This window comes from Megascapheus bottae, chromosome X (genome assembly GCF_031878675.1).
Source record: "Megascapheus bottae isolate mThoBot1 chromosome X, mThoBot2.hap1, whole genome shotgun sequence".
Classification (NCBI taxonomy): Eukaryota; Metazoa; Chordata; class Mammalia; order Rodentia; family Geomyidae; genus Megascapheus; species Megascapheus bottae.
The window spans coordinates 46,389,172-46,416,464 of record NC_143547.1 but is presented as its reverse complement, the minus strand read 5'-3'; the positions used below and the strand labels follow the sequence as shown (position 1 = coordinate 46,416,464).

Sequence of the window (27,293 nt, the reverse complement as noted above, 5' to 3'; positions counted from 1 at the left end):
GTTTCATACTGTGAAATTAGAGGCTTGGACTATGGGTAGATGATCTTTACATATATATGTATTTGCACCTTAATTGAAGTTGGTCATACAGGTAAGTGACACTCATTTTAAGTGTAAAATTACTTTCAGTCAGTTTACAATTGCACAAGTATCACCCCAACATGATTTTTGGAGTACTTCCTATCATATCAGATACCACACCACATTTTTTTCATATATTTTTATTGTAATTAATAGAAGGGTTACATTATACTTGCCAGATAGCAGGTGCATTAATTCACATACATTGATACCCTTTCTCATGTCTTCGTCCCCCTTCCCTTCCCCCACCCCACCCACATTTACCACACCACATTTTAATTCTTCTTTTAGACAATCTTTTTTTGCCAGTCCTAAGGATTGAACTCAGGGTCTGGGCACTGTCCTTGAGCCTTCTCAAAGCTAGCTCTCTACCACTAAAGCCACAGCACCACTTCCAGCTTTTTCTGTGTTTGTGGTAGCAAGGAATCAAACCCTGGGTTTCTTACGTGCCAAGCAAGCATTCTACCACTAGGCCACCCTCCAGGACCTAGATAATCTTTTAACATGTCTTTTCTGGTCTGGCACCAGTGGCTCATAGCTGTAATACTCAGGAGGCTTAGATCTGAGGATCCTGGTTTGAAGCTAGCAAAGGAAGGAAAGTCCCTGTGACACATATCTCCACGTAAGCTCATGTGTGCAGGTGTGCACTTGTGTGCGTGCATGTGTGTGCACATGTATGCACGCACCCACACACACACACATACACACACGCACACACCCAGAAATAGCAATTGATCACTTGCCTAAAGCCAGAACGTAGACCCTCAGGTCAAGCCCAAATGTGCACTCGCACACACACATGCACATACACAATGCCCTTTCTACCAGCAACTCATAAGCTCCTAGAAGCTCTTCACATAATTGGAGGCGTGGTTTTAGTGGTAGCGTGTCAGTCCTGAGTGAAAAAGCCATCCAAGAGCACAAAGCCCTGAATTCATGTTTCAGTACTAGCACACGCATGCGAGTGGATAGACAGAGAGAGAGAGAGACAGACACACACACACAAACACACACTCCTCTCAGACACAATCACTAAAATATTAATAAAATGTACTTTTTAGCTAGGTGATGGTGGCTCACTCTTGTAATCCTAGCTACATAGAATGAGATCTGAGGATCAGGGTTCAAAGCTAGATCATGCAGGAACATCCATGAGACTCTTAATATTTTCCAGCCGTGGGGCTTGAACTCTGGGCCTCGGTGCTGTCCCTGAGCTCTTTAGCTTAAAGCTATTGCTCTATTATTTGAGCCACAGTGCCACTTTTGGTTTTCTGATGGTTAATTGGAGATAAAAGTCTCACAGATTTTTGGCTTTGAACCGCAATCTTCAGATCTCAGCTTCCTGAGTACCTAAGATTACAGGCAAGAGCCAACAGCGCCCAGCAATTATTTAAATTTTTTCAGTACTTAGGCTTGAACTCAGGGTATTATGCCTGCCAAACAGGTACTCTACTGCTGAGCAATACCTCTAGCCTTCTAATCTTAGTTTAACCAGAAAACAGAATTGAAGTTATCTCCCAAATGGTATAGCACCAGCCTTGAGTAGAGAATCTAAGGGACAGAGCCCAGGTCCTAAGTTTAAGCCCCAGTACTGGTATCAAAAAATGTTCTTTCTAACTTGCACATTTCTAGACTTTGTTGGCAGTAGAGAATTTGAACTAAGGTTAGACTAACAAATCTTTAGTAGTTCATTATTACTCATGGAAACAAGTTCAAATTCCTTTACAACCTATCAAACCTACCTTTCCAATTCCATTTCTTTCAAAGTACCTCTTACCACCTTTCCTTAATTCTTGTGACAGGAAGTTCTCCTTCCTTCACCAATTTTTGAACAGTTAAGTCCTAAATATTATTTAGGTTCAGTTTAAATGTTATCTTCTCCAAAAAGGTTTATTTCATATTCTTCCCACTCACCTGGAAACACAATATTATTTGCCTTTAAATTGCAATAGTATTTCATTTGTTCCTCTCATAGAAGTTCTCATTTTCATTCTTGGATCTTATACTTGGCATTTTACCACCTCCATTGATTAAGAGAATTTAAAGGGAGCAGATGCTATATAGCTAAGCCAGCTTTCTGCCCTCAACTCCCCGTGTGGTTTCCCCAAACAATACCGACTACTAATGATAATAGTAGTTGGTAGCTAAATTAATCATTTACCATGTAGTAGGCAATATTTTAAGCACTTTTGCAACTATTATTTAATTCTTACAACAATCGTGTAAGGTTACTATTATCACCACCAATTTACAGAAAGAAAAAAAAAACAGGCACAGAGAGGCTGCATAATTGCCAAGATTACAAAGCTGGTTGAATAGCAAAATAAGATCTGAATTCAGACAGTCTGGCTCCAAGGTATCCAGACTTAACCACAGTAAATTTCCTTTGAAGCTTAATAAATGTTAGCTGAATAAATCCTAATTAATAAGGTTCCATTCCAAGAAGGAAAGGTAATTAAGATCTCTAGGTACTAAGTCACACAGAAGTAAGTAGGGGAAAGCACAAGGAACAACTCTCATTCTGACAGGAGACTCAATGAACTTTTAGGTAGGGCTGAAGTACTTCAATAATGAGCACTGAACCTGAAGTAACTATGTTTCTCATACATAGGTGAGAGGAGTGTAGATTGGTAGTGTCTAGCTAAGGATAGGCATATTCTATGACTTAGAAATTCTACTCATATTTATCCCAACAAAATGCACATTTATAGTCATCAAAAGAATGCTCTATTTGGTAATAGCAAGATTTGGAAATTGCCCATCAGGGTCAGGAGTGGCCTAGTGGTAGAGTGATTCTCTAGTGTGCACGAAGCCCTGGCTTCGATTCCTCAGTACCACATACACAGAAAAAAAGCTGGAAGTGGTACTGTGGCTCAAGTGGTAGAGCACTAGCCTTGAGAAAGTCCAAGGACAATGCCCAGGCCCTGAGTTCAAACCCCAGGACTGGCCTCCCCCCCAAAAAAAAGAAAATTCCCCATCAACTGAAAAAATGGATAAATCATATGTGGCATATTAATAAGGATTATTTGTATATAGAATAATAAGTATAAATCAATATTGAGCAAAAATCAGACACAAAACATTATTTTCTTCATAAAACCATTTAAATTAAGCACAACAGGGGTGAGGAGTTTGGCCTAGTGGTAGAGTGCTTGCCTAGAATGCACAAAGACCCAGATTCAATCCTTTGGTACTATATACATAGTAAAAGGTAGAAGTGGTGCTGTGCCTCAAGTGCTAGAGCGTTAGCCTTGAAAAAGCCCAAGGACAGTGCTCAAGCCCTGAGTTCAAGACCCAGGACTGGCAAAAAAATGAGCTCAACAAAAGAGAAACTGAGTATATCCTTTAGAAATCAGGATAGTGGTTTACTCTTAGGTGAGGGAGTGACAAAAAGAGCACGTTTTTCTTGATTTTTGTGCTACCTATCTGGGTATGTCCACTTAGAAAACTTCCATTGAACTATAAACTTACAATGTATGAATTGTGTGTCTATCTTGTATGTATTGTACTTCAATACATCTTCTAACATCTGCCCTCAAAGAAAAAAGACTCAATCAAAATCCAAAGTAAAAGTCATTTTTGTATTTGAAATAAGAATGATTGATAAACTCAGTAATCTCTTCATCCTCAGATAGACAAGGTAGTTAATTCTCCCTTTGTGGAAACAGTGAGCTACTGAGAAGGCCAATGACCAGATTGTGATTTATAGCCATTAGTGAAACTTTAATCCTTCCAGAAATTTAGAAAAAAAAATGAGAGCAATACACACCCCGTGGGCACTCACAGTCCTGCCAGACACCAGATGAAATGTCAATTTGTTTAAAGAATGAAATCTTCATTTGGAGTTTTTTATTCATATTTTAAAGAATCACAATATCACCCACATAATACATGAAGAGAGTCTGGTTACATGCCAGCTAAAATTTTCTTTTTTCTCTTTTTTTTTTTTTTTTGCCCGTCCTGGACTTGAGCTTAGGGCCTGAGCGCTGTTCTTGGACTTTGTCTACCACTTGAGCCTCAGTACCACTTTCAGCTTTTTTCTACATATATGATACTGAGGAATCGAATCCAGGTCTCCGTGCATGCTAGGCAAGCACTCTTACCACTAGGCCCAGTACTAGGGCTTGAACTCAGGAAATGAGAACTATCCTTTAGGTTTGTCCATTCAAGGTAGTACTGTACCACTTGAATCACAGCTCCATTTCCATCTTTTTGCTAGTTAGGGATAAGAGAGTTTCATGGACTTTTGCTGCCTAGGCTGGCTTGGGAATTGCAAAGTTCACAGTTCAGCCTCCTATGTAACTAGGATTACTGGTATGAGCCACTGATGATTATCTCTACAGGTCTGTTTCTTCATCTTAATGTGGTAATAACATTAACATCTCTCACAGATATTTTTCCAAGGATTGAAGATCTAATTCATACAAAACAATTAGCACAGTGCCTGTCACATAAACACTCAATGTATCTCACCCATTATTAGTATTTATCTGTCGGCCATTTAATGGTTGCTTCTTCTACTTATTCAGTGCCATCTTAGTTCAAAGGTTTAATTCTCCCCTTCTACAGGTAGATTTAAATATTTTAATTAATATGAATATTTACTTTGAATATTTTAATATTTTAGTCATCAACGACAAAGGCAGGTTTGCTTTGCTCTTTTTCCTAGTCAAAAAGATTATTCAGTGAACTTATTAACTCGGCAAGTAAAAAGTAAGTGAGTTGCTAGAAAAGCAAGTCTGGATCAAAGAAGGCCTTTTCTTTTTTTTTTTTTTTTGCCAGTCATGTGGCTTGACTTAGGGCCTGAGCACTGTCCTTGAACTTTTCTCAAAGCTAGAGCTCTACCACTTGAGCCACAGCACCATTTCCAGCTTTTTTCTATGTTATGTGGTACCGAGGAATTGAACCTGGGCCTTCGTGCATGCTAGGCAAGCACTCTACCACTAGGCCAAACTCCCGGCCCAGAAGGCCTTTTCTTTTAATTAGGCCATCACTTCATACAGTACAAGGAAACCTAGTGTAAATGACATGACCTGGAAATGAAGGGCTTCAGAAAAAGGCAAGGAGGCATGCTACAAGGAATGTGGTTAATCTTCCATAGAGGGGCCATGAGTAGAGACTAGTGAGAAAAGAAAATGTGTGAAGGCTGTATATCTTGGTTTTCCCATCAGGAAGTGTCAAAGTCTAAACTCAACAAGTAGGAAAAGAAGACTTAGATTTTTGTAAAAAAAAATAAAATAAAATAAAGCCCGGCTTAAAAAACAAACAAAAAAAAACACTTTCAAACAAAAAGTTGGTGGGCTATGGCTCATGCCTGTCATTCTAGCTACTCAGGAGGCTGAGATTTGATGATAAATATTTGAAAGCAACAGGGCAGTCTATGAGACTCTGATCTTCAATTGATCACCAAAAAAAGCCAGATGTAAGAGTTGTGGCTTAAGACAGTAGAGTGGTAGCCTTGAACAAAGAAACTAAGGGACTGTGCCCAGAGTTCAAGCCTTAGTAAGTGCTAAAGCAACAACAAAACTTTCAGCTGGGCACTGGTGGCTCATGCCTATAAATCCTAGCTACTCTGGAGACTGAGATTTGAAGATAGTCCTTAAACTAGCCCAGGCAGATAAATCCTCAACATGATTATCTGAGAGCATTGAGCAAAAAAAGCCAAATTAGAGCACGAAGACATGAGTTCAAGACCCAGTACCAGCACATACATACATACATACACACATACATATATATAAAATGAAAAAATACTTTCATGCATATTCTCTTATTTCATCCTCAAAACCACCTTTATTCAGTGAGCAGCTCAGTTTCATATTCTCATTGGGTAAATGAGAAAAGTCAGTCCTTAGAGTGGTTAAACAGTTTGCCTCAAAACATCAGTTCATATGTGGTGAGACCTAGCATCCTATTTAAATATTACCAACTTCAAAATCCCTGCTCTTCTGATTTAAATATGTAGATTTTTTCCAATGGACTTGTTAGCTTAAGGCATGTCTGGTACAAGCAACGGAAAAACATTAACCACAGGCTAGTTGTGAAATCTTCGATGTTCCACGATCCTACACAGGACAAGAAAATTGTCAGTAGGAGGGTGGAATTGGGATACACAGGGGTTGGCCTTGGTCTCAGAGAAGATAGTAAGACAAAAGGGTATGGGGGGGGGAAGAATAAGAAGAAAAAAAAAAAAAAAAGGAAGCCGAAGCGGCTCTAACTAAGTGCGGACAACAGGTAATGCTGCTTGTAGAGCTCTTCCTCCCACCGTATCTCCTCACGGCCCCGGGCCCCACTTCTGTTCCGATGCGGCCGGCCCTCTACCCCCACCCGGACCGCCACCCTCTACTCAACGCCCCCGACCGCCGCCGCCCGGTAACCACCCCCACCACCGGCACTCTCTACTCAATGCCCCCAACCGCCACCCGCTACCCGGCCCCCGACCCCCACCCTCTACCCAACGCCCCCGACCGCCACCCGCCAAAAAAAAAAAAAAAAAAGCTCCCCAAACTCCACAGGCGCTGGGAGGCCGCCGGCGAGGCCAATTCAAGGAGCGGGGCCACCTGGAAGCGATTGGGAAAAAGTCACACTCCACTCGCCAGGGGCCCTGAGGAAAAGTGAAGTAAAGGCGGGTGCGGAGGGACCGGCTGAGGTGGGATGTGGAGTCCCGTGGGGTCAGAGGAACACGAGAGACCCGAGCCGGGACGGTAGTGTGTGCGGGACAGCGACACAGAATGCCTTTCTCCGCTCCGCGGCCGGTCCTGAGCTGGACAGCTCAGTTTGGCTAAAAAGGGGGTGTGGACTGAGAAAACGCCCCGACTCCCAACACAGAAAGGGGGCGTCAAAGAGCTCCCCAAGAAAGCAATGGGGTGTACCTGAACTCCCGGCTGAACAGCAAGAAAGACTCCGCAGCTCCCAGCCTTTTCTAACTTTGTCTTTACCTTAGGCAATGTGATATAGTCCATGGCCGCAGTTCCCGCCAGCCCAGCCCTTCACCACTACTCGGGCTGCAGCCGTTGCTACTACTCCAACCCGTCACGAGTCTAACGACTTTTATCCTCCTCCCCCCTCCCCCTCAGACTCCAACTCTCGTTTTTCTAAGCCTCGCCAGGGCTCCTATCGCGATAGTTCTCCTGTAGCCACGGCCGCCATTTTTAGTTCTGGCAAATGCCCATTTTCTATCGGGAGCGCTTTGAGATTGGCTTTCATAGAGAGCCAGGCACAGATTTCATGCTATAAAGGCCTCCAAGCTCCGATATCACTCCACGACTGTAATATTACACACAGAATATAGATTGGCCTGGAGCTGCCAGATGGATTTCTAATTTTTTTTTAAATGAGACCTTGGACAAGTCACTGTAGAATTCTTTCAGATTACATGCAGATTAAGTGTATGCACTTCGTGCTGTGCTATGAATCCGATTTTTTTTTCCACTCCTGGGGTTGAGCCTAGGGCTTGAGCACTATCCTTGGATTGTCTCAAAGCCAGAGCTCTACCACTTGAGCCACAGCGCCACTTCTGACTTTTTTTTCTATACACGTGCTACCGAGGAATCGAACCCCAGTCGTCGTGCAAGCTAGGCATGCACTCTACCACTAGGTCAAACTCCAGGCCCCTGGCATCAGATTTTTGAGGGAGAAAAAAGAACAACCTGGGAACTGAAAGACCTGGGCTCTCTTCTTCTAAGAACAGCTAATCTGCTGTGTGATCTCAAGGATATCATGCACATCACCTGGCCTTAATGGACCCAGGTTACAATGGCACAACTAGCTCTACTGTTGCATTGATATAGAAAACGAATTTATGATCTCATATCACCTACAGACTGTTAGAAATAGCTCCGCATGACGTAGAAATAAGGACACCAACTAGAAAGGAATTGGAAAAATCAAAGTTTATTTTTGCAGAAGGGTGTGGCAAAAATCTAGCAGCCAAACACACAGAGTAGGCAGGCTGCTCCCTTTTTATCCCTATCCCAGAATTCCCTGCTCCTCTGCTCACATTGAGTTCAGTTTCATTATCTACAAAAGGATGTAGGTTAGTTAACATGCTATGATTAAAATTCAAAGCAAAAATATTCAGAAAAACAATTCTCACAAGATTAGCAGAAAGAAAGCAAACTACTTTCATACAAAGTAGAAATTGGAGCCTGGGTTGTGGCCGGGAGTGATAGAGTGCTTGCACAGCATGCACGGAGAGGAGCCCAGGGTTCGATTCCTTGGTAACAAATATACACATAAAGCTAGAATTGGTACCGTGGCTCAAATGGTAGAGTGCTAGCTTTGAGAAAGCTCAAAGACAGTGTCCAGGCCCTGAGTTCAAGGCCCCAGGACTGTCAAAAAAGAAAAGAATGTATAAATCATTTGTGATTTTTTTCTTGAGTATTCACAACTTTTGCTAAGCAAACAGTCTTCTTTTTTTCTTAGCCTAAAATCCTGTCCCTTGTTACCTGTGTCTGTTTTTCCTAGAACTGTCATTATATCACGTTCAATTTTTAATGTCAAACATTGCAAAAGAATCAACTACTTATTATGTCTACTTAGCCACTCCCCTCAGGTGGCTTTTCATCATATTCAATTCAATTGCTGAATGCAGCAACTCTTCTCAGTCTCATTTTGTTTTGTAACATTTGAAACTGTTGATTTGCATTTCTTTTCAAAGTTCTTTCTTCCCTTAGCCTTTTTGGAAAAAAAAAACTTAACTTTCCACAAACAAATCTGTAGGCCACCCTGAATGTGAATCCATGTACAATCTGTGAATCCATATGAACTATTCCAACAGGTGTTGGTAGGTCATGCCTGTAATCCTAGATACTCAGGATGCTGAGCTCTGAGGGTTAAGGTTTAAAACTAGCCCAGTAGAAAAGTGAGGCTTTTATCTCCATTAAACCATTAAATAAAGCCAGATGGAGAGGTGTGGTTCAAGTGGTAAAGTACCAGCCTTGAGCACAAAAGCTAAGCAACAGCACCTAGGCCCTGACCTCAAATCATGCAGACCCAAAACAATAATAAACAGTTCCTGAGCTTTCCTAAAGCAGCCCTTTCACTTGTCCACTTGGTTTCATCTTCTCTCACCTACTCAGCTATCCCATGATGGTTAAATTTGACTGTCAACTTAATTGGATTGCCAAGCACCAGAGAGATTAGTAAATCACACCTCTGTGCTCACCCATCTGTGAGGCTGTTACCAGAGAAGAATAAGGGGAAGAGTCACACTGGATGTGGGTGCCACTATCTCAAAGACTGAAATGTAAGCATTTTCACTCTTCTTCCTGCTTGCCATGATAAAACTATTCTGCTCCTCCAAACGCTGTCTATCATGAAAGCTGGAAACCTCTAAAACCACAAATAAGTTCACTCTCCATTAAGCTGCTACTCTCAGGTATTTAGTCATAGTGATGATAACAATAACAAAAAATTGGTAGTGGAGAATTAGGGTGGTTGCTATAACTAACCCTGATCATGTGGAGCGCTCTCTCTCTCTCTCTCTCTCTCTCTCTCTCTCTCTCTCTCTCTCTCTCTCTCTCTCTCTCTCTCTCTCTCTCTGTCTGTGTGTGTGTGTGTGTGTCCTAGGTCTTGACTTCAAGGCCTGGACATTATACCTGTGTAATTTTTGCCCTAGGCTAGTGCTCTACCACTTCAGCCACAGCTCTACTTCCAGTCTTTTTTGCTGGTTACTTTGGGATAAGAGTCTCACAGACTTTTCTGCCCAGGCTAGCTTTGAATCATGATCCTCAGATCTTAGTCTCTCTAGTAGCTAGGATTACAGTCATGAAGTCACCATCATGGGGTCTCTTTATTTTTTTTTCACAATGTTGGCGTTTGAACTCAGGACCTCAGGCTTGGCTGTCTTTGCTTGCTCAGCTGCTATTTTGCTAATGAGGTATGCCTCAGCCTGACTTTTTGCTCATCATTTTGGAGATGAAATATCTATAACCCTTTACCTACCTACCTTTCTTTCTTTCTTTCTTTCTTTCTTTCTTTCTTTCTTTCTTTCAGTAATGGGCTTGAACTCTGTCATGGGCTTGAACTCTGGACCTGGGTGCTGTCCCTGAGCTCTTCAGGGCAAGGCTAGCACTATACCACTTTGAGCCACAGTACCACTTCTGTTTTTTTAGTGGTAAATTGGAGATAACAGTACCATGGACTTTCATGAACAGGCTGGCTTTGAAGCATGATCTTCAGATCTCAGCATCCTGTATAGCTAAGATTGCAGGCCTGAGCCACTGGTGCCCAGCTCAAGGACTTTTCTGCCCAGATTGGCTTTGAGGTTCAATCCTCTGGCTCTCATCCTCTTGAATAGCAAGGTGTGAGGCCCTGATGCTCTGGAGCCATGTGGTTCTTAAGACACATATGGAAGGCATATGCAGGAAAAAATTTGGAAAATATTTGAGAAGCATGCAAAAGAAGTCTTAATTCATCAGAGCCTAACGGGTGATTCTGGTAGAACGTGAGATGACCAAAATGGTGGGAATATAGATAAAAACAAATGTGCTTATTAGCTAGGCCCTGATTATATGACCCTGAACATCCATGCCTGTAATCCTAGCTACTGGAAAGATTAAAAATCATATCTCTAATCAACTAGAGAAAAAAGAAACCAGAAATGGATTATGGCTCAAGTAGTAGAGATTGCAATCCTTGAGGAAAAAGGCTAAGGGACAACTCTCAAACCTAAGTTCATGCACACACACACACACACACACACACACACACACACACACCATATTTATAAGGTTTCATATGGAAACAAAAGCTCTACTAGGAATTGAACTAAAGATCATTTGTAATACAATATGGCAAAGAATTTGTCTCCATTTTGTCCATGTTCTGATACTTCATGGGTGACTGAATATGAAGGTAATAGACTAAATAATTTAATTTGGGGGAGCCAATTCAAGGCAGTCCAGCATTCAAACTATAGCATTTTTATTGATGTCTGCTTTTAGTCAGGTGCACATATTTTTTTCCACCATGTACAGTTATTCTGTCTAACATTCCTTATTGTGTGTGTGTGTGTGTGTGTGTGTGTGTGTGTGTGTATGTGTGTGTGTGTTGGTACTGGGGCTTGAACTTCAAGCTTGAGCACTGTCCCTGAGCTATTGCTGAAGGGTAGAGCTCTGCCACTTAAGCTACAGTTCCACTTATGGATTTTTTTGTGGTTAATTTCAGTCTCTCTGACTTTTCCTGCCTGGGGCTGACTTCGAACTGTGATCCTCAGCTCTCAACCTTCTGAGTAGCTAGGATTATAGGCAGGAACCACCAGCGCTAAAATTCCTGCTTTAAGGCAAGTTGGTGTCATTTTAGAGGAAACAGACATACTCAGTGAATTACCAAGGGAAATATACATGTCATGAGTTAAAAATGGATCCCCATAGAAGTAGAGAGGCCTGTGTATTAATGAAAAAGAATCAAAAATTTTATTTTTTGATGGGCGCTAAGCTCATAAAATACTTTCAGTGAAGGGATAATATAATGTGCCACTTATCTCTCCCCATTAAATTTCAGTTCCATGAGGCCTGTGGTTTGTTATGTTTTGCTCACTGATGTACCTAGGTACTTAGAAAAACATTTGGCATCTAATGAGTACTTTATATTTACTAAGTTGCTGATAAGAAGGAAAAGCTCTAGAGTTAATGCAGGCTGTAGGATAAACTAGAATATTGATCCAAGAAAAGCACTTGGAATTCTCAGCACTGGTGTCTCATGTCTGTAATCCTAGCTACTCAGGAGCTAAAGACCAAAATTCAAAGTCAGCCCAGCCAGGAAAATCCATGAGAGTTTTATCTTCAAGTAAGAACCAGAAAAGCAGAAGTAGAAGTGTTGCTCAAGTGGTACCAGTGTAAAAAGCTAAGCAAGAGTCTGATGGCCTAGATTCAAGAGACTATATTGACAGAAAGAGACAGACGCAGAGAAGGAGAGGAAATGAGAAAGGAAGAGAGAAAGAAGAGAAGAACGTCAGGAATCACAAGAAATAAAGGAAACTAAATATGAGGCTGTTGTGGTTATCCCCAAAGAAGTAAATTGGTAAAACCATGGGCTTTATGACCTTACTTTGAGCTCAGGTCTCAGCAAGATTAATCAATAGACTATAGGTATTCTCTCTCCCCTTGTGTCTGCATCTTACTGCCATGATGTGAGCTACTCTGTTCTGTCTCTTCCTTCTCTGACATGATGGTACAAAACCTTTGAAAGTGTGAATTAAAAATCATTGTAGGAGCTAGGAATTTGGTCTTAGTTGTAGAATGCTTTCGTAGCATGCACGAAGACCCTGGTTTGATTCCTCCATATCACATACATAGAAAAATCCAGAAGTGGTGCTGTGGCTCAAGTGATAGAGTGCTAGCCTTGAGAAAGCCCAAGGACAGTGCCCATGCCCTGAGTTCAAGCCCCAAGACTGGCAAAAAAGTTTTTTTTCATTCTACCTTTAAATTGTTTCTATCAGCTGTGTATCGCAGCAACGTAAAAACTAACACAATAGTGAACATAACTAATTCTTTGACATAGCAACAGTTCAAACATAGCCACTTTTGTCACACTTTGCTACTAAAATTTCTTTCCCTGGCTTTTTAGTTGAACACTCTTTGCTAGTTATTCACTTTCCAAGTCCCAGAATAAAGACAACTTTCTCAGAGAAGCATAACATATGAAGATCAGTTTCCTTTATTGTAAATTCTCCTCTCACTTGAATCTTCTCATTCTTAGAAATATTTACATTAGAAATTATTAATGTAAGCCAGGCGTGGTGTCTCACACCTATAATCCTAGCTACTCAGGAGGCTGAGGTCTGAGGATCAAGGTTCAAAGCCAGCCTGGGCACTTAAGTCCATGAGACTCTTATCTCTAATTAACCACTAGAAAATGGGAAGTGGGGTTATGGCTCCAGGGATAGAGTGGTAGCCTTGAGCTGAAGAGCTCAGGGACAATGCCCAGACCAGGGGTAGTACAGGAGCCTTGAGCTGAAGAGCTCAGGGACAGTGCCCAGGCCCAGAGTCCAAGCCCCACAACCGACAAAAAGATAACAAGAAATCATTAATGCAGATGGACACTAGTGGTTCACTGTAATCCTAGCTACTTAGGAGGTTGATATTGGAGGATCAAAGTTCAAAGCCAGCCCTATCAAGAAGTCTATGGGATTATTTATCCTCAATTAATCACCAAAAAGCCAGAAGTACAGCCATGGCTCCATTGGTTGAGTGCCAGCCTTAACTGAAAAAGCTAAGTGCAATACGCAGGCCCTGAGTTCAAGCCCAGGAGTAGCACCAAAAAAGAGAGATTACTTGTGTCTCTTCTCCATGTTAAGACACCAAGCATATTAAGCGCATTGGTCTATAAGAGAGAAATGCAAACAAATAAAAACTTAAATAAAAGACTTTGTGGTTTTTGTTTTGTTTTTGCCTTGCTCGTTTATCTGTCCTTGGGAGGGTAAGAGGGCACAGAAATGGAGGGACAAAGGGTGAACAAATGCAGCAGTGATAGTCACTAGACACCATATTGAAAATGAATCATACAGTTTGTGTATGGGGACAGGAGGAAAAAACTGGGAGAGAGTGAAGGAATGGGTGACATTGTCCAAAGAGAAATGTATTCACTACCTGTCTTGTGAAACTATAACCTCTCCATACATCTCCTGTATAATAATAGAAATTTTAAAATTAAAAAATTAGCTAGCATATGAGTTACTAACCTGTGTTGTTTAATACCCAAGCTTCATTTAGCATCCCATTTTGATCTCCTTCTAAAGTTTTCCCATTGGAGGTTGAGGATTTTCTCATGGTAACTAGCTTAGAGACAGCCCCAGCAAGTTGCTACCAGAGTCACAGTAGATGACTATTCTATAGAAGTCACAGAGCCTTTGTGACCTCATTCCTGTTTCCAGAATATAAGTCACAGTAGAGAGTATCTTGGGAACAGCTTCACACAAGTTGACAAGGCCTCCTGCATCTTGTGGCTGGAGAGAGAGCTTAGGAAACAGACTGGATTTATTGGTAATTTCAGTCCTAGCTGATAAGACTTTTAAAGCCAATAGCCAACAAACTTCCGTGGAAGACCAACCCCTAAAAAGCACTTAGTTCATCTTAGAGACAGCTTACTGGAATCATGCAGAATATTGAGGATATCAGCGAAGAAATCTGGCAGGACTGTATCACTGCCTTCCAGCAGAATGACATGTGCTCTGATGTGGCCATTATCACCAACAGTCCACCCTGGGTGTTAGCGTGTTATCCTCGAGGTAACTTGGCCAATGTGACCCCAGAAGAAATTCAGACATTCCTGCGCCAAGAAGAAAGGGAGAAGTTTTTCATGCAGGGAATTACCCTCGCTGGAATCAAATGCCTGCTTATTCGAGACAATCTGTACACAGAGGGTACCAACACCATGGATCTGCGTACCAAAGGTCAGAGTCGAGCCAGTCAAGCTGTGACAATAATTCTGATTGAGTCAATGTGTCTTGTGGTGGTTGGTCAGAAAGGCGCAGAAGGTGGACCGCTCAATCTCAAAGCTTTTGAGATGGCAAATTACATCCGAGAAGCCATTCTTCAGCACACAACTGGTATTTAACTCAATAACAATGAGTTGCCATTTCATAAATTAGTAAAAAAAAAAACGAGTTGGCATTTGATAACTCAATAAAAACGAGTTGGCGTTTGACCTGTCATCTGAGTTCAGTGGTATATTTTTCGCCTGCTCAATTAATAAATTCTTAAGGGACAAAGCAAAGCAGATGCCAGATTTAAAGGATGTGTGTGTTGGGGGAGGGTAGAAAACAACAGTTTAGGCATTTGAGCATTGTTTATTTTGAGGGTGTGGTGGAGGTGGTAGTACTGGAGTTTGAATTCAGGATATCATGCTTGAACCACTCTACCAACTGAGCCATTTTCAGATAGGATCTTAATACTTTTTTTGCCAGTCCTGGGCTTGAGCTCAGGGCCTGAGCACTGTCCTTGGATTTTCTCAAGGCTAGAGCTCTACCACTTGAGCCTCAGCACCACTTCTGGCTTTTTTCTATGTATGTGGTACCAAGGAATCAAACCCGGGTCTTCATGCATGCTAGGCAAGCACTTTAACCACTAGGCCAAACTCCCAGCCCAGGATCTTAATACTTTTTGCAAAGTAGTGAGGATAGAATCTTTCTACTTATGCCTTCATGTATATGGGATTACAGATGTGTACCATCATGCCTGACTTTGTTGAGATGAGGAAATGGGGTGGGTAGGATGTCACTTTTTACTTGAGCCAGCCTTGAACTATGATCCTGTGGATCACTTCCTAAGTAGCTGGGATTACTAGTGTGAACCACTGTGCCCCCCGATTTTTTTTTACATTATTTTGCACTTGGAATATCATTCCTCTCTTCTTAGCACCTGGTAAAGAAAGTAATAGGCTATGAGGCAGAAAAGTCTTGAGCCTAATCCCAACTATTTTCCATAATCTTGTTCTCTGTGTGTGTGGACCTCAGTTTCCTTATATACATAATGAAGAATATACTATGTCTCCTAGGATCCTTCAAAATCTAAAATTTCAGGATTTTGTAAAATCACATCCTTCAGGAGACAACTCAAGCCCCACTTCCTCCAAGAAGCTTTCTCCTGACTACCTCAACCCCAAGGACTGAGGTAAATGATCTGGGTCATTTCTTGGATGACTATTCTGTGTTCTTTTCTAGTGACATATCAGTTATACTTCCCGACTTGCTTTTACTCTCCTGGAGGTCATAATTACTTCACTATCACTTTCCTGAAATGCCACCATGAAGCTTTGCTCCATTTTTTCAGGCATAAAATGAATTATGAGGCAGGAATAAGAATTCAGAAGTGGGGTTTTTTCAGGTATGAGTACCCAACATACTTCTATACATATTTTCCTTTTACACTTTATAGCTCACCTGTGTTTCCATTCTTTTGCATTTTTTGTTTAAATACATTTTAAGTACTGTTATTGATGAGTCTTTGTATGTCAGCATCCATTTGGTGCTTTGGCTCAGGAGATGACCAACTGCCATAACTGTAACTTCCACTCTGGCCAGAAGAAGGAAGGGCACTGCAGTCCAACAAAAGACATGTGATTGGTTGAAAAAATCTCATTTGCATAGCAAGCTGGACTTTACTGATCCAATCTTGAAAGGATTCCTTATTCCCTTCCCCTTCTGATGTGGCTCTCTTTTTGAACCTTTATCCTTTTATTAGTCAGTGGGCACATGGGTGGGTGGGAAGCAAGAAGAAAAATGAAAAATAAAGTAGTTACTATTGTTTGTGACTATGTCTTGAAAATGTATGGTGAGAAAAGGCAGAAATGAGAAAGATGACTGAGTAGAACTCCATAGTATTTATTTTACCTTCTTGTCATCAATCCTCAGGAAAAGGAATTATAGAGAACCCTCTATTATGTTAATTACAGGATACTCTCTCTACCACTCACCCATACAGATACATACTTCACATGCTTGTAAAAGTCAATGCTTTAGCATGGGATTACCCAGAATCTCCACAGCAATGCTTTCCACTCCATTACTAGTTACATATATAATAATAATAACAATATTAATAGTGAATCTAGTAGACACATTAGCAAAGAAGAAAAAAGAGGTAGATTTAATTGTAAGAATACATTTTATTGTCAGGCACCTGTGTCTCATTCCTGTAATCCTAGCTACTCAGGAGGCTCCTAAAGATTGCAGTTCAAACCAGCCCATGAAGACTCATCTCCAATTAAACACCAGAAATCCAGAAGTAGAGCTGTGGCTTATCTGGTAGGTTGCTAGCCTTGAGGAAGAAAGCTCAGGCCCTGAGTTCATGCCCCAAAGCTGGCACAAATTATATAGTTCAACCCAAAACACCTAAGAACCTAAGATACTATTTTAATATATAATCAGTGAAGTATTTTACATATTTTAGCATCACGGCTGCAAAACCTATGGTGTATTTTATGTCTGTAACACATCTCAATTCACATAAGCCTTAAATAAATTACTCAGCAGTCACATGTATCTACCAACGTCCATATTAGGCAGTGTCTGTCTGGGTCAACCATTATCTAATGTTAAAAACTTCTCTACAGCAGCCAGAAATGTTGTCTAGTGGTAGAGTGTTTGCCTAGCATTCGTGAAGCCCTGGGTTTGATTCCAGGGTACTACATATACAGAAAAGGCTGGAAGTGGTGCTGTGGCTCAAGGGTAGAGTGCTACCTTGGGAAAGCTCAAGGATGGTACCAGGCCCTGAGTTCATCCCCAGGACGGAAAAAAGAAAAATTTTTGAGCTGAGTTCCAGTGGCTCAAGCCTGTAATTCTAGCTATTTAGTAGGCTGAGATATGAGAATCGAGGTTCAAAGTCAGCTCCGGCATGAAAGTCTGTGAGGCTTTTTTCTTTTTTGCTAGTCCTGGGGATTGAACTCAGGGCCAAGGCACTGGCCTTGGACACTTTTTACTCAAGGCTACCGCTCTGCTACCTGAGTCACAGCACCACTACCAGCTTTTTCTGTGCATGTAGTACCAAGGAATAGAACCCAGAGCTTCATCTATGCTAGGGGAGCACTCACTCTACCACTAGGTTATGCTCCCAGCCCATCTTGGAGACTCTTATCTCCAATTAACTGTGCCTCAAAGTAATAGAGTGCTAACCTTAAGCTGAAGAGCGCAGAAACAGCACTCGGGCCAATAGTTCAAGTCCCATGACTGACAGGTGGTGGGGGGAACCATTTCTGCAGTGACAAAGGGCATGTATTTTGTTTTATTTTCCTCCTCTCATATTTGGAATAAAAAACAAATTTTACACACACACACACACACACACACACACACACACACTATACAGGGTAATGTGAAGCTATAAACAAAGCATTAATTAAGCGTGAAACATACACAGAAGAATTCCAATGATGTAAATCCTTTGAACAAGTAATTTATAGTTTAACAAAATGAATACCAAGATGCATTGAAGGAATGGATGAGGGATGGATGGGGTGACATTGATCAGGATGTATGTTTTATATTAACAAACTGACACGGTGAATTGAAATGCCTTTATAGAATAATAAAAAAACAAACTCTTTACAATGTGCATGCCATTACATTTATATACCCAATAAACCATGCATGGCAGGTATTGACTTAGTAAAGAAAATGGTAAGAAAGAAGACAAAGAGGCTTTGGAAATAAGAATCTCATGGACTTTTCCCCCCAGGCTGGCTTTGAACTTGAATTCTCAGATCTCATCCTCTTGAGTAGCCAAGATTACAGGAATCAGCCACCAACACCCAGAACCCAATTCGTTTTGCTTTGGCTATTTTTGAGATAAGGTCTTGAATTTTGCTGGGCCAGCCTGGATCATGAATCTTTCTAATCTAGGTTTCCTGTATAGTTGGGATAACAAATAGGCCACTGTGCCCAGTTGCTTTTTTTTTCCCATTGAGATGGGGGAAGTTTCTTTGTGAAATTTATATTCAGGCTGTCTTCAAATTGTGGTCCCTGTGGCCTCAGGCCTCTTGGGTAGCTGGAATTACAGGTATGAGCCACTGAATCTGACTGTGAGAGGCTATTTAAGTAGCAAGGTTGCAGAGACAGAATTTGTGCAGAGGCCTAGGAAAGTGAGGGAAAGAGAACTGAAAGTGGTATTTCAGGCAAAGAGAAGAGCCTGTTCAAAGGTGTTGAGGCTGGACCATACTAGGTATGGTGAAGAACTATGAAGAAGGCAGTATAGAGCAGTCTCATGAGGCAGTATTCTCTTCCTTCTCCACCTGCAACATCCTCAAACTTGGTGTGGAGGCAGCAGGTGCTGCCTCTCAACCTCGCAGGATAGAGCAGCAAAGCAAGGAGAAAATTCTTGCCACTCCCCCTCCTCTTGGGCCATCTCTTTTTGATTGAATTGCATTGACTTTTCCTTTGGCAGGCACATCACACTAGTGACTCATTAGAGCTTGTAGTTAACTAAACCCTCTAAGGCTTTTCACACTGGCAGCTGCTTAAAAAAAGAGAGCCTCAAAAGTAGAGCTATGGCAATGGTCCAGAGGAAAATAATTATATGTGCAAGTGGCCCCACTAGGGTTTTTGTGTTGAACAGAGCTTCCATGTGATATGATATACATTCCTGTCCAGGTGTGGGTGGTTCACATCTATAATACTAGCTGCTTAGAAGACTGAGCTTTGAGGATCATGGTTTGAAGCCAGACCTGGCAGAAAAGTCCATAAGAAGTTTATCTCCAGTTAACCACCAAAAGAGCCAGAAGTGGAGGTGTGGCTTACGTAGTAGAGCAGCAGCCTTAAGCAGAAAAGCTAAGGGACAGTGCTCAGGCTAAGGGTTCAAGCCCCATTACTGGCACACACATACACACACGTAATTAAATAGTAAACATGTTGCTTGTAGCCCACATCTCCCATGTAAAGATAATAGGGCGGTTAGATATTCCCAGAAAAATCACTAGAAGACATTCTAAAACATCCATATTACCTATCAAAAATACATCTAATTGGATCTTCATTTGACTGAGACCCATAGATGATAGGATGGGAAGAGAAAAGAAACCTAGTTGGTTGTCTTTCTGGGAAAATCCTGCCATTTCTAGCCCGGGAGAAATATTTTCCTTCAGGACCAGGTGATGATCCTAGCTTGTTTCCATGGTAAAGTCTTTCTCTGGGACTGAATGTTCCTTGTATAATTAAGCTTGAAATGAACATGAAGAGAAATTCATGGGGCGGTGTTGTTTCCAGACGTGATCATTGAAAACCATTATGAGAATTCTTAGGCTAAGTAAGAAAATTTGGATCTTGTTGAGAAAATCCACAACCTTTCCCTATCTACCCTGTCAACGCATGGTGTTTTGAGTGTTCTGGTCTTTTCAAAGCTAGTCTTAATCTTTCTGTGACTACTGGAAAGCCACTGTTCTCTCACATCCTGTGCTTTAGTCATATTAAGCTCCATTTAAGACATGTTACACAATTTCTACTCTGGTATTAGCAGAAATAACCAGTCACAAGCTGGGCACTGGTGCCTTATACCTGCAATCCTATCTATTTAAAAGGCTGAGATGTGGGGCCGGGAACTTGCCTAGCGGTAGAGTTATGGCTAATTTGCATGAAGACTCAGGTTTAATAACTCAGTACCACATAAAAAAAGGCAGAAGTGGTGCTGTGGTTCAAGTGGTAGAGCTCTAGCTTTGATAAAGCCCAAGGACAGTGCTATGGTCCTGAGTTCAAGCCCAGGACTGGCAAAAAAAGGTTGAGATGTGAGGATCCTGGTTCAAAGTCAGACTAATAAGGAAGATCATGAGCCTCACTCATCTTTAACAAACTACCAAAAATCTAGATGTGGAGCTGTGGCTTAAGTGATAGAATGCTGATCTTCAATTCAGAAGCTAGAGGACAATGCTCAGGCCCTGAGTTCAGGCCTCAGTACCAGCAGAAATAAAATGACAGTCACTGCATGCTTCTGTACTTCAACAATATTAAGCCCATATCCTCAACATTTTTTCTAGGTTTAGCCACCATTCCTCTAAGGACATTCTCTATTTCCTATAGGTAGTGATGGTCCCTCTTGTCTTAAAATCCCCCAGCTTTGTTCTTTGCACCTCTCTTAACACTTAATGCTTTCAACTTTCAACTCAAGCTGAATACAGAATTTTAGACTTCAACTCAAAGTCCAGGAGTCCCAAGTTAGATTCAGCCACTCACTCCCATAAGGTGAAGGGCATGAAGGGCAGAAAGACTGATTACATAGTAGCTATGGAAGACAGCAATTCTGTACATGTTCAGCCATCTTCAGGGACACAAACATTTGCTTTAGGTTAACTAGGAAGAATTGGGGTCAGGGGGTGAGAAAGGTATGCGTAGTCTCAAGTCACAAGTATGGCCTGATTGACCATTAGCTCAGACTTTGTCCCTGAAGGGGTTTCAGTTTTTATTAGTTTATTACTAGAACAGAACAGGGACAAAGTGGCCTCCTGAGATTTTTGGTTGTTTGCTTTAAGATGACAGGAAGAAGACATTGTTTGAGGGGGTATATTACCTTCCACACAAGATTACTTATCAGTGAATCTTCTTTTTTCTCTTGCAAATAGGTGATTGCAAAGGGATTGCAGCAGAAAATAGCTCAGGTCAAAGGGCATTTTTTAGGTAGTTCACAGGACCAGCAAAAGCATCTTCTATATCACCTCTTTCATGACTATATATGTAATAAGCTTGCAAGTTTCTTAAGAGATTGCTATTTCACTGGATCCTCCTGTAGCATGTTTTTGTGATTAAACATTCTTAATTAAATGAGTGTGTTGGTGAGAAGGTTGTTGATGATTCCTCTTTGCTTCCTCCAGTTTTCCAGTACTAGTAACTAATTCCTTTGTATCTAGGCACCAGGAATGTGGGGAATGTCTCACTGAAATGAATTTTTGAGACTAAGTAACTAATCCATACTATGCATAAGGTGAGTGATAAGAAGAGTGAATGGTAGGTAGTTGAGTAGAAAATGGGCTAGAGGACTACCTCAAACAGTAAACACCAAGTTAGCAAGCATTAGGAACTTTTTTCAAATCCAAGTACCTAAAAAAACAAAAACAAAAACAAAAACCCTTGGGGATGCGTGGGGTTGGCAGAGATGAAGAGAGTAATGAAGGAGTGACTTTGATCAAGATGCATTGAAACCACTTTGTACAACTACTTAAAGATAATTTTAAAAAAGGAAAAATGCCTTTAGCATCCTTTGAAATATACATACTAATACACTGTGCTAATCAGTGGTACCTAAAGCTTCACAGGCATTTTCATGTTTATTTTCTTGTAGGATTGTGGATAAAGGTATTTTTATTACATTAAAGTAGGCTTGAATTGAATCACAGCCTTGAGCTACTACTTATTAACCCTAAACCATGTCATATCACATCTAATAGCCTCCATATTTTGAAAATATAGGCAAGATTATTATAGGGATCAAATAAAAGAATAGACATGAACTACTTTGTACAATATTTTACACCAGGAAAAGGGTAGGGTAGGACCCAGGGCCCCTGGGTAACACCTTGTTCTGCTAAGTAAAAAGGGAGAACACAAGGGACAGCATTGTTGCAAAAGAGGTTCCAGCATGAAGCAAACAGCCTGCCTCACGCCCTCTCTAGCCCCTTTAGTTTCCTAAGTGTTAGTGGTTTTCCCATAACCCTGGAGGGCTTGCTGAAGGGACCTTATTAGAAATTTAAAAACTATTTAGGACTTGACCAATGAAAATGTCACCTTCTAAAAGACATCATCTTCCAAATACCTAATAGGGACAAGTAATTAGAGCTTAGTCCAGGGCCTGGGTTTATTGAAAAAAAAAAACCAAACCCTAGGTTCAGCCACTTAGAGACAAAACAGCACAGAACAATAAGAGAAAAGCAAAGGCTATCCACAAGCTGGGCGCCTGTGGCTTATACCCATAATCCTACCTACTTTGGAGGCTGAGATCTGAGGATTGTGGTTCAAAGCCAGCCCAAGCACGAAAGTACATGGGACTCATATCCAAACAGGCCCTGAGTTCAAGCCCTCGTACTGGCAACCCCCCCCCCCCCGGCAAAAGAAACATCCCAAACCCAGAAAACGAGTAGTGGTGCTGTGACTTAAAGTAGTGGTAGAGTGCTAAAGAGCTCAGGGACAGTGGCGAGGCCCAGAGTTCAAGCACCAGGAGTGACAAAGACAAAGGCTATCCATAGAGCTCGTCTAGAGTCTTTCATTGTCCATGGGCTTCATTCTTTGAATCCCTAAGGCAAGAAGCCAAGAGAATAATAGTAATATGAAGTCACAACATTAGCTGGTATTACCTAGAACAGGGCTACAACCCTAGTGGTCATTGTGGACTTACAGAGTCAAAAGGGCCATGATAGGAACTGGCTGTGCACTTCAAAAACAGCAAGGGAAAATGTTATCAAGTCAGGTGCTGGGGGCCCACACCTGTAATCCTAGCTACTGTAGAGGCTCCTGCTACTCAAGTGGCTGAGTTCTAAGGATCGTGGTTCGAAGCCCGCCCAAATTAACTACCCCCAAAGCCAGAAGTGGACCTCTGTCTGAAGTGATAGAGCAGTATTCTTGAGCACAAAAATCTTAGAAACAATGCGCAGGCCCTGAGTTCAAGCCCCAGTACTGGAACAATTTTTTTTAATTCACAATTTAGCATCAGGTCAGGTATAGTGATTAAAGAGTCCATTAATGTTCCGACAAGAACTTGGAATTAGGAAGAGAGTCAGATATTTTGTGGTTGCCAACAGTTTGGAAACTTTATGTAGTACCTGTTACAGCCAGGCATTATGGTGCATGCCTATAGCTGTAACTGCTCAAGAGACGAAAATCAGAAGGATCCCATTTGAGAGTAGCCTGGGCAAAAAGTTAGTAAGACCCCCATCTTAATCTAAACACCAAATGTGGTTGAGTGTGCCTGTCATGACAGCTATTAATGAAGCCTTGAGTAAGAAGATGGCAATCTGAGACTCATGCCAAACAAAAGCATTAAGACTCTACCTGAAAAAAAAAAAGCAGAAAAAGTACTAAGGGTCTGGCTCAAGTGCTAATGAGCCTGTCTAGTAAGTACGAAGCTCTGAGTTTAAACCCCAGCACTGTCAACCAATAGCTAATTTTAATTAAAGCACAAAGGTTAATAGTTTTGAGTGGCAGAAGGAGGGAGGATGAAGTACTATATTTTGCAGGAAAGGTGAGTGGAGTCTAATGAGCAGCAGCAAAACTCCTCATCCTTCTGTCTGCATTGTTATTTCATCTTTTCACTCAATAAGTAGATAGTGAATAAAGAAAGGAATAAATGAAAAACAAAAGCTTTTTTAAACTGCAGAATATTTTATTCAGTTGTGCTTTATTAGGAAACAGCCATGTTGTTCCATTGCAAGACAGAAGGATGAGGATGTTTTGCTGCTCTTTCTTAGACCCATTCTTACCTTTTCTGCAAAATGTAGTCCAAGAGAATAGGAGGACCAAGGAAGCAGCAGAGATCAGTCAACAGGCTACTGCAAATGATCCAAGTGAGAATGAGGGCATAGACCAAGTTGGCAATAAGGGAGATGGTAATAGAGTTTGAATGTCTTTTGAAATAGCTAAATAGGATATATGGTGGATTAGATATGGGTTGTAAAAGAAAGAAAATATTCAAGGATAACACTAATGCTTTGGACCTGAGCAATAGAAAAGCTTGCAATTTGCTAAAGGAGATGAGATAATCAGAAAGTTTGTGGCGGAGAGAGTGAAGGGGTTGAAAATTCAGAGCTTGAATTTTGATCATTTTAAAGTTGAGGTATCTATTTGACACCTAAGCTGAAATTCTTTATGAATTGGGGGTCCAGGAGAGAAGCCTAGATTGCAGATAATAAATGTGGGAGCTTTTGGAATCTATAATATCTAGTATTTGTTTTTGAAATATTACTTTTTTTTGCCAGTCCTGGGCTTGAGCTCAGGGCCTGAGCACTGTCCTTGGACTTTCTCAAGGCTAGAGCTCTACCACTCGAGCCTCAGCACCACTTCTGGCTTTTTTCTATGTATGTGGTACCGAGGAATCGAACCCGGGTCTTCATGCATGCTAGGCAAGCACTTTAACCACTAGGCCAAACTCCCGGCCCCGAAATATTACTTTTTTTGTGCCAATCCTAGGGTTTGAATTCAGAAGCTCCACTTCTGAATTACTGTTTGTTAAATGGAGATTAGAGTTATGGACTTTCCTGCTCAGGCTGGCTTTGAACTGTGATCCTCAGACCTCAGCCTACTGAGTAGCTAGGATTACAGATATAAGCCACTGATACCCATCTAGTTTACTTTATTTTTGTCAGTCCTGGGGCTTGAATTCAGGGCCTGGGCTCTGAGTTTCTTTTGCTCAAGGCTAGTACTCTACCACTTGAGCCACAGCACCACTTCTGGCTTTTTCTGTTTATGTGGTGATGAGGAATCAAACCCAGGGCTTCATGCAAGCAAATCGAACATTCTACCAGTAAACCACATTCCTAGTCCCTACCTTATTTTTAAATATTTTTGTGCTAGTACTGAAGCTTGAACTCAGGTCCTCACATTATCACTTGGGTTTTCACTCAAAGCTAGCACTTTACCAGTTGAGCCACACCTTCGCCTTTTTGATGATTACTTGGCCATGAGTCTTATAGACTATTTCTATCCAGGCTGACTTCAAATGAGGATCCTTAAATTACAGCTTTCTGCGTAGCTGTGATTACAGATGTGACCCACCAAGGCCCAGTTAGTAACCACTATTTCAAACCACAAGGACTGGGGTTGGGAGATTTCACTCTGAAAAAGCATTGAGTTTGGTCCTCAGCTCTGAAATAAAAAAGCAAAAAGCACCAGGATGAATGAGATTATCAAAGTTGTGGTTATAGATAAAGTTACTTGGTGGCAGAAGTGTGGTCAGTGGTATGTTGATATTTAACAACCTGTTCTCTGAGGGGAAGAAGCACTGATTCGGTAGCATTTGCCAGTTCCCTTTATATAAATTAAAATTGACCAATTTTGGGCTACAAAAACTATCAATCAACTAGTGGTAAAATTTCTGAAATCTTAACAATTAACTCTCCTTAGCTGATATAAGTTCCTGCTAACATACCACCAACTGGGCAGAATCTAGAGCCTATGCATGTGTCCCTTCCTTTGAATTCCAATCTTCTTGAAATTTGAGCTATATTTGTACTAACCTGTCAGGAGTAGCTACTTTTTTTGTAAAAATGTTTAAACTTTTTGACCACGTGCGTGTGGTATTTTCCTGGTGCCCAGAACCACCTTTGTTTTTTTTTTAATTTTTATAGTCCTCAATTTATTTGCACAAATTTCATCAACAAATGAAGATAATTTCCCACTTCATTTCTTGATTTAATGACATTTGTTTTCTTACTTTATAGAATTCAGAAGGAGAAAATAAAATAAAAGAAGGGTTTCCCACTCATGCATTCTTGCCAACATTTGCTGTTATTCATATTCCTGATGATGACCATGCTGATTAGAATGAGATGACATCTCAATGTTTTTTATTCATATACTTTTTATTGTAATTAATAGAAGGGTTACATTATATTCAACACATAGAAGGTGCATTACTTCACATACATTGATACCCTTTCTCATGTCTTGGTCCATATTTCCCTCTCCCACCCCCCACCCATCATCTTGTTTTCCCCCCTTCCCTATCCTATTTCAAATAACCAAATATGCATATATCCAATATATAAGATAACAAAGTGAAATGCTGTAACAATATGAGATAACCAAGGGACAGCAAAAGAGAGGAGAGATAACATAGTACATTAAGGACAACAATCATTTATTATATGGCTTTTGTTTTTATATCCAAGAGGTCCTTTCAATTAGCTTCATACTATATGGCCTTTTGTATCAAGGTTTTGCTCTATTGCAAATCTCTGCTAGGAGAGCCCAAGGTTTCTACTGATTATGACGAATGAGGGAAACCATTGAGCCTAAGTTCCTTTGAGTCTGGCTTACTTCACTTAATATGATTTTTTCTAAGTCTTTCCATTTCCTTACAAATGGGGTGATGTCGTTCTTTCTGACAGCAGCATAGAATTCCATTATCCAGGACCACCTTTGTGTGGTGCTCTCCTTCAAAAGCTCAGCCTATGGAAGGTCGGGGCTGCTTTCTATCAGTGTGGAGAGTAGGGGGAGAGTAGCTGCTGTGCTGCTATTAAACTGACTCATAGCTCCATTTACTGAATGCTGTGTCTCTATTGCTGGGGTGTTTGTGAACCCAAATATGGCATGGATATTACAATATTAGTGATCTCTTGGAGAAGAAATTAGAGGCAATTTCTTCAGTCTTGTGTCCTTTGAGGTTGGCCCAATGACTATGTACTAGTAATACAGAGAAGTTGAGTGTTCCACCACCCCTGTCAAAAGCAAAACTGGGCCAGAAGCGTGGCCTAGGGGTAGAGTGCTTTCCTAGCATCCATGAAGTCCTGGGTTCAATACCTCGGTGCAACATACACAGCAAAAGCAGGATCAGTGCTGTAATTCAAGTGCTAGTGTGATAGCTTTGAAAAAGCCCAGGGACAGTGCCCCAGAACTGGCAAAAAAAACAAAAAATAAAACAAATATGCACCTCAATGCCTACATACCCTTAAGTGATCTTGATTTGCACAATGTCTCTTTGAATAAAGCTTTCTCTTCCGAAGATCCTTGGCATAATACCAACCTCAAGCATAGAAGCAATGGTATATTAATACATTAGCACTAATTAATATGACCTTGCTTA

The 27,293-nt window shown here is 41.1% G+C and overlaps 2 protein-coding genes across 3 annotated transcripts in view; one reads left to right on the top strand and one right to left on the bottom strand.

Moving 5' to 3' along the window:
* The window catches only part of Mtmr8 (myotubularin related protein 8), a 79,804-nt gene extending 72,703 nt beyond the window's left edge, over nucleotides 1-7,101 (bottom strand). The window contains exon 1 of one of the 2 annotated variants that reach the window (XM_090326302.1): nucleotides 7,020-7,101. In XM_090326302.1, the coding sequence (XP_090182428.1) occupies nucleotides 7,020-7,043 (24 nt within the window). In that variant the 5' untranslated portion in view covers nucleotides 7,044-7,101. Of the gene's footprint in view, nucleotides 1-6,953 lie in introns of both variants that reach the window. The other variant, XM_090326301.1, reaches the window with a different exon arrangement.
* Nucleotides 7,102-13,974: 6,873 nt separating this feature from the next.
* LOC150040998 (profilin-1-like) lies at nucleotides 13,975-14,725 on the top strand. Its single transcript, XM_090326391.1, has one exon. The coding sequence runs from the start codon at nucleotides 14,179-14,181 to the stop codon at nucleotides 14,638-14,640; it is 462 nt and encodes a 153-aa protein (XP_090182517.1). The 5' UTR covers nucleotides 13,975-14,178; the 3' UTR covers nucleotides 14,641-14,725.
* The last annotated feature ends 12,568 nt before the right edge of the window (nucleotides 14,726-27,293 follow it).

Coding starts and splice junctions, on each gene's coding strand:
- LOC150040998 (XM_090326391.1), top strand. CDS start 14,179: ATGCAGAATATTGAGGATATCAGCGAAGAAATCTGGCAGGACTGTATC.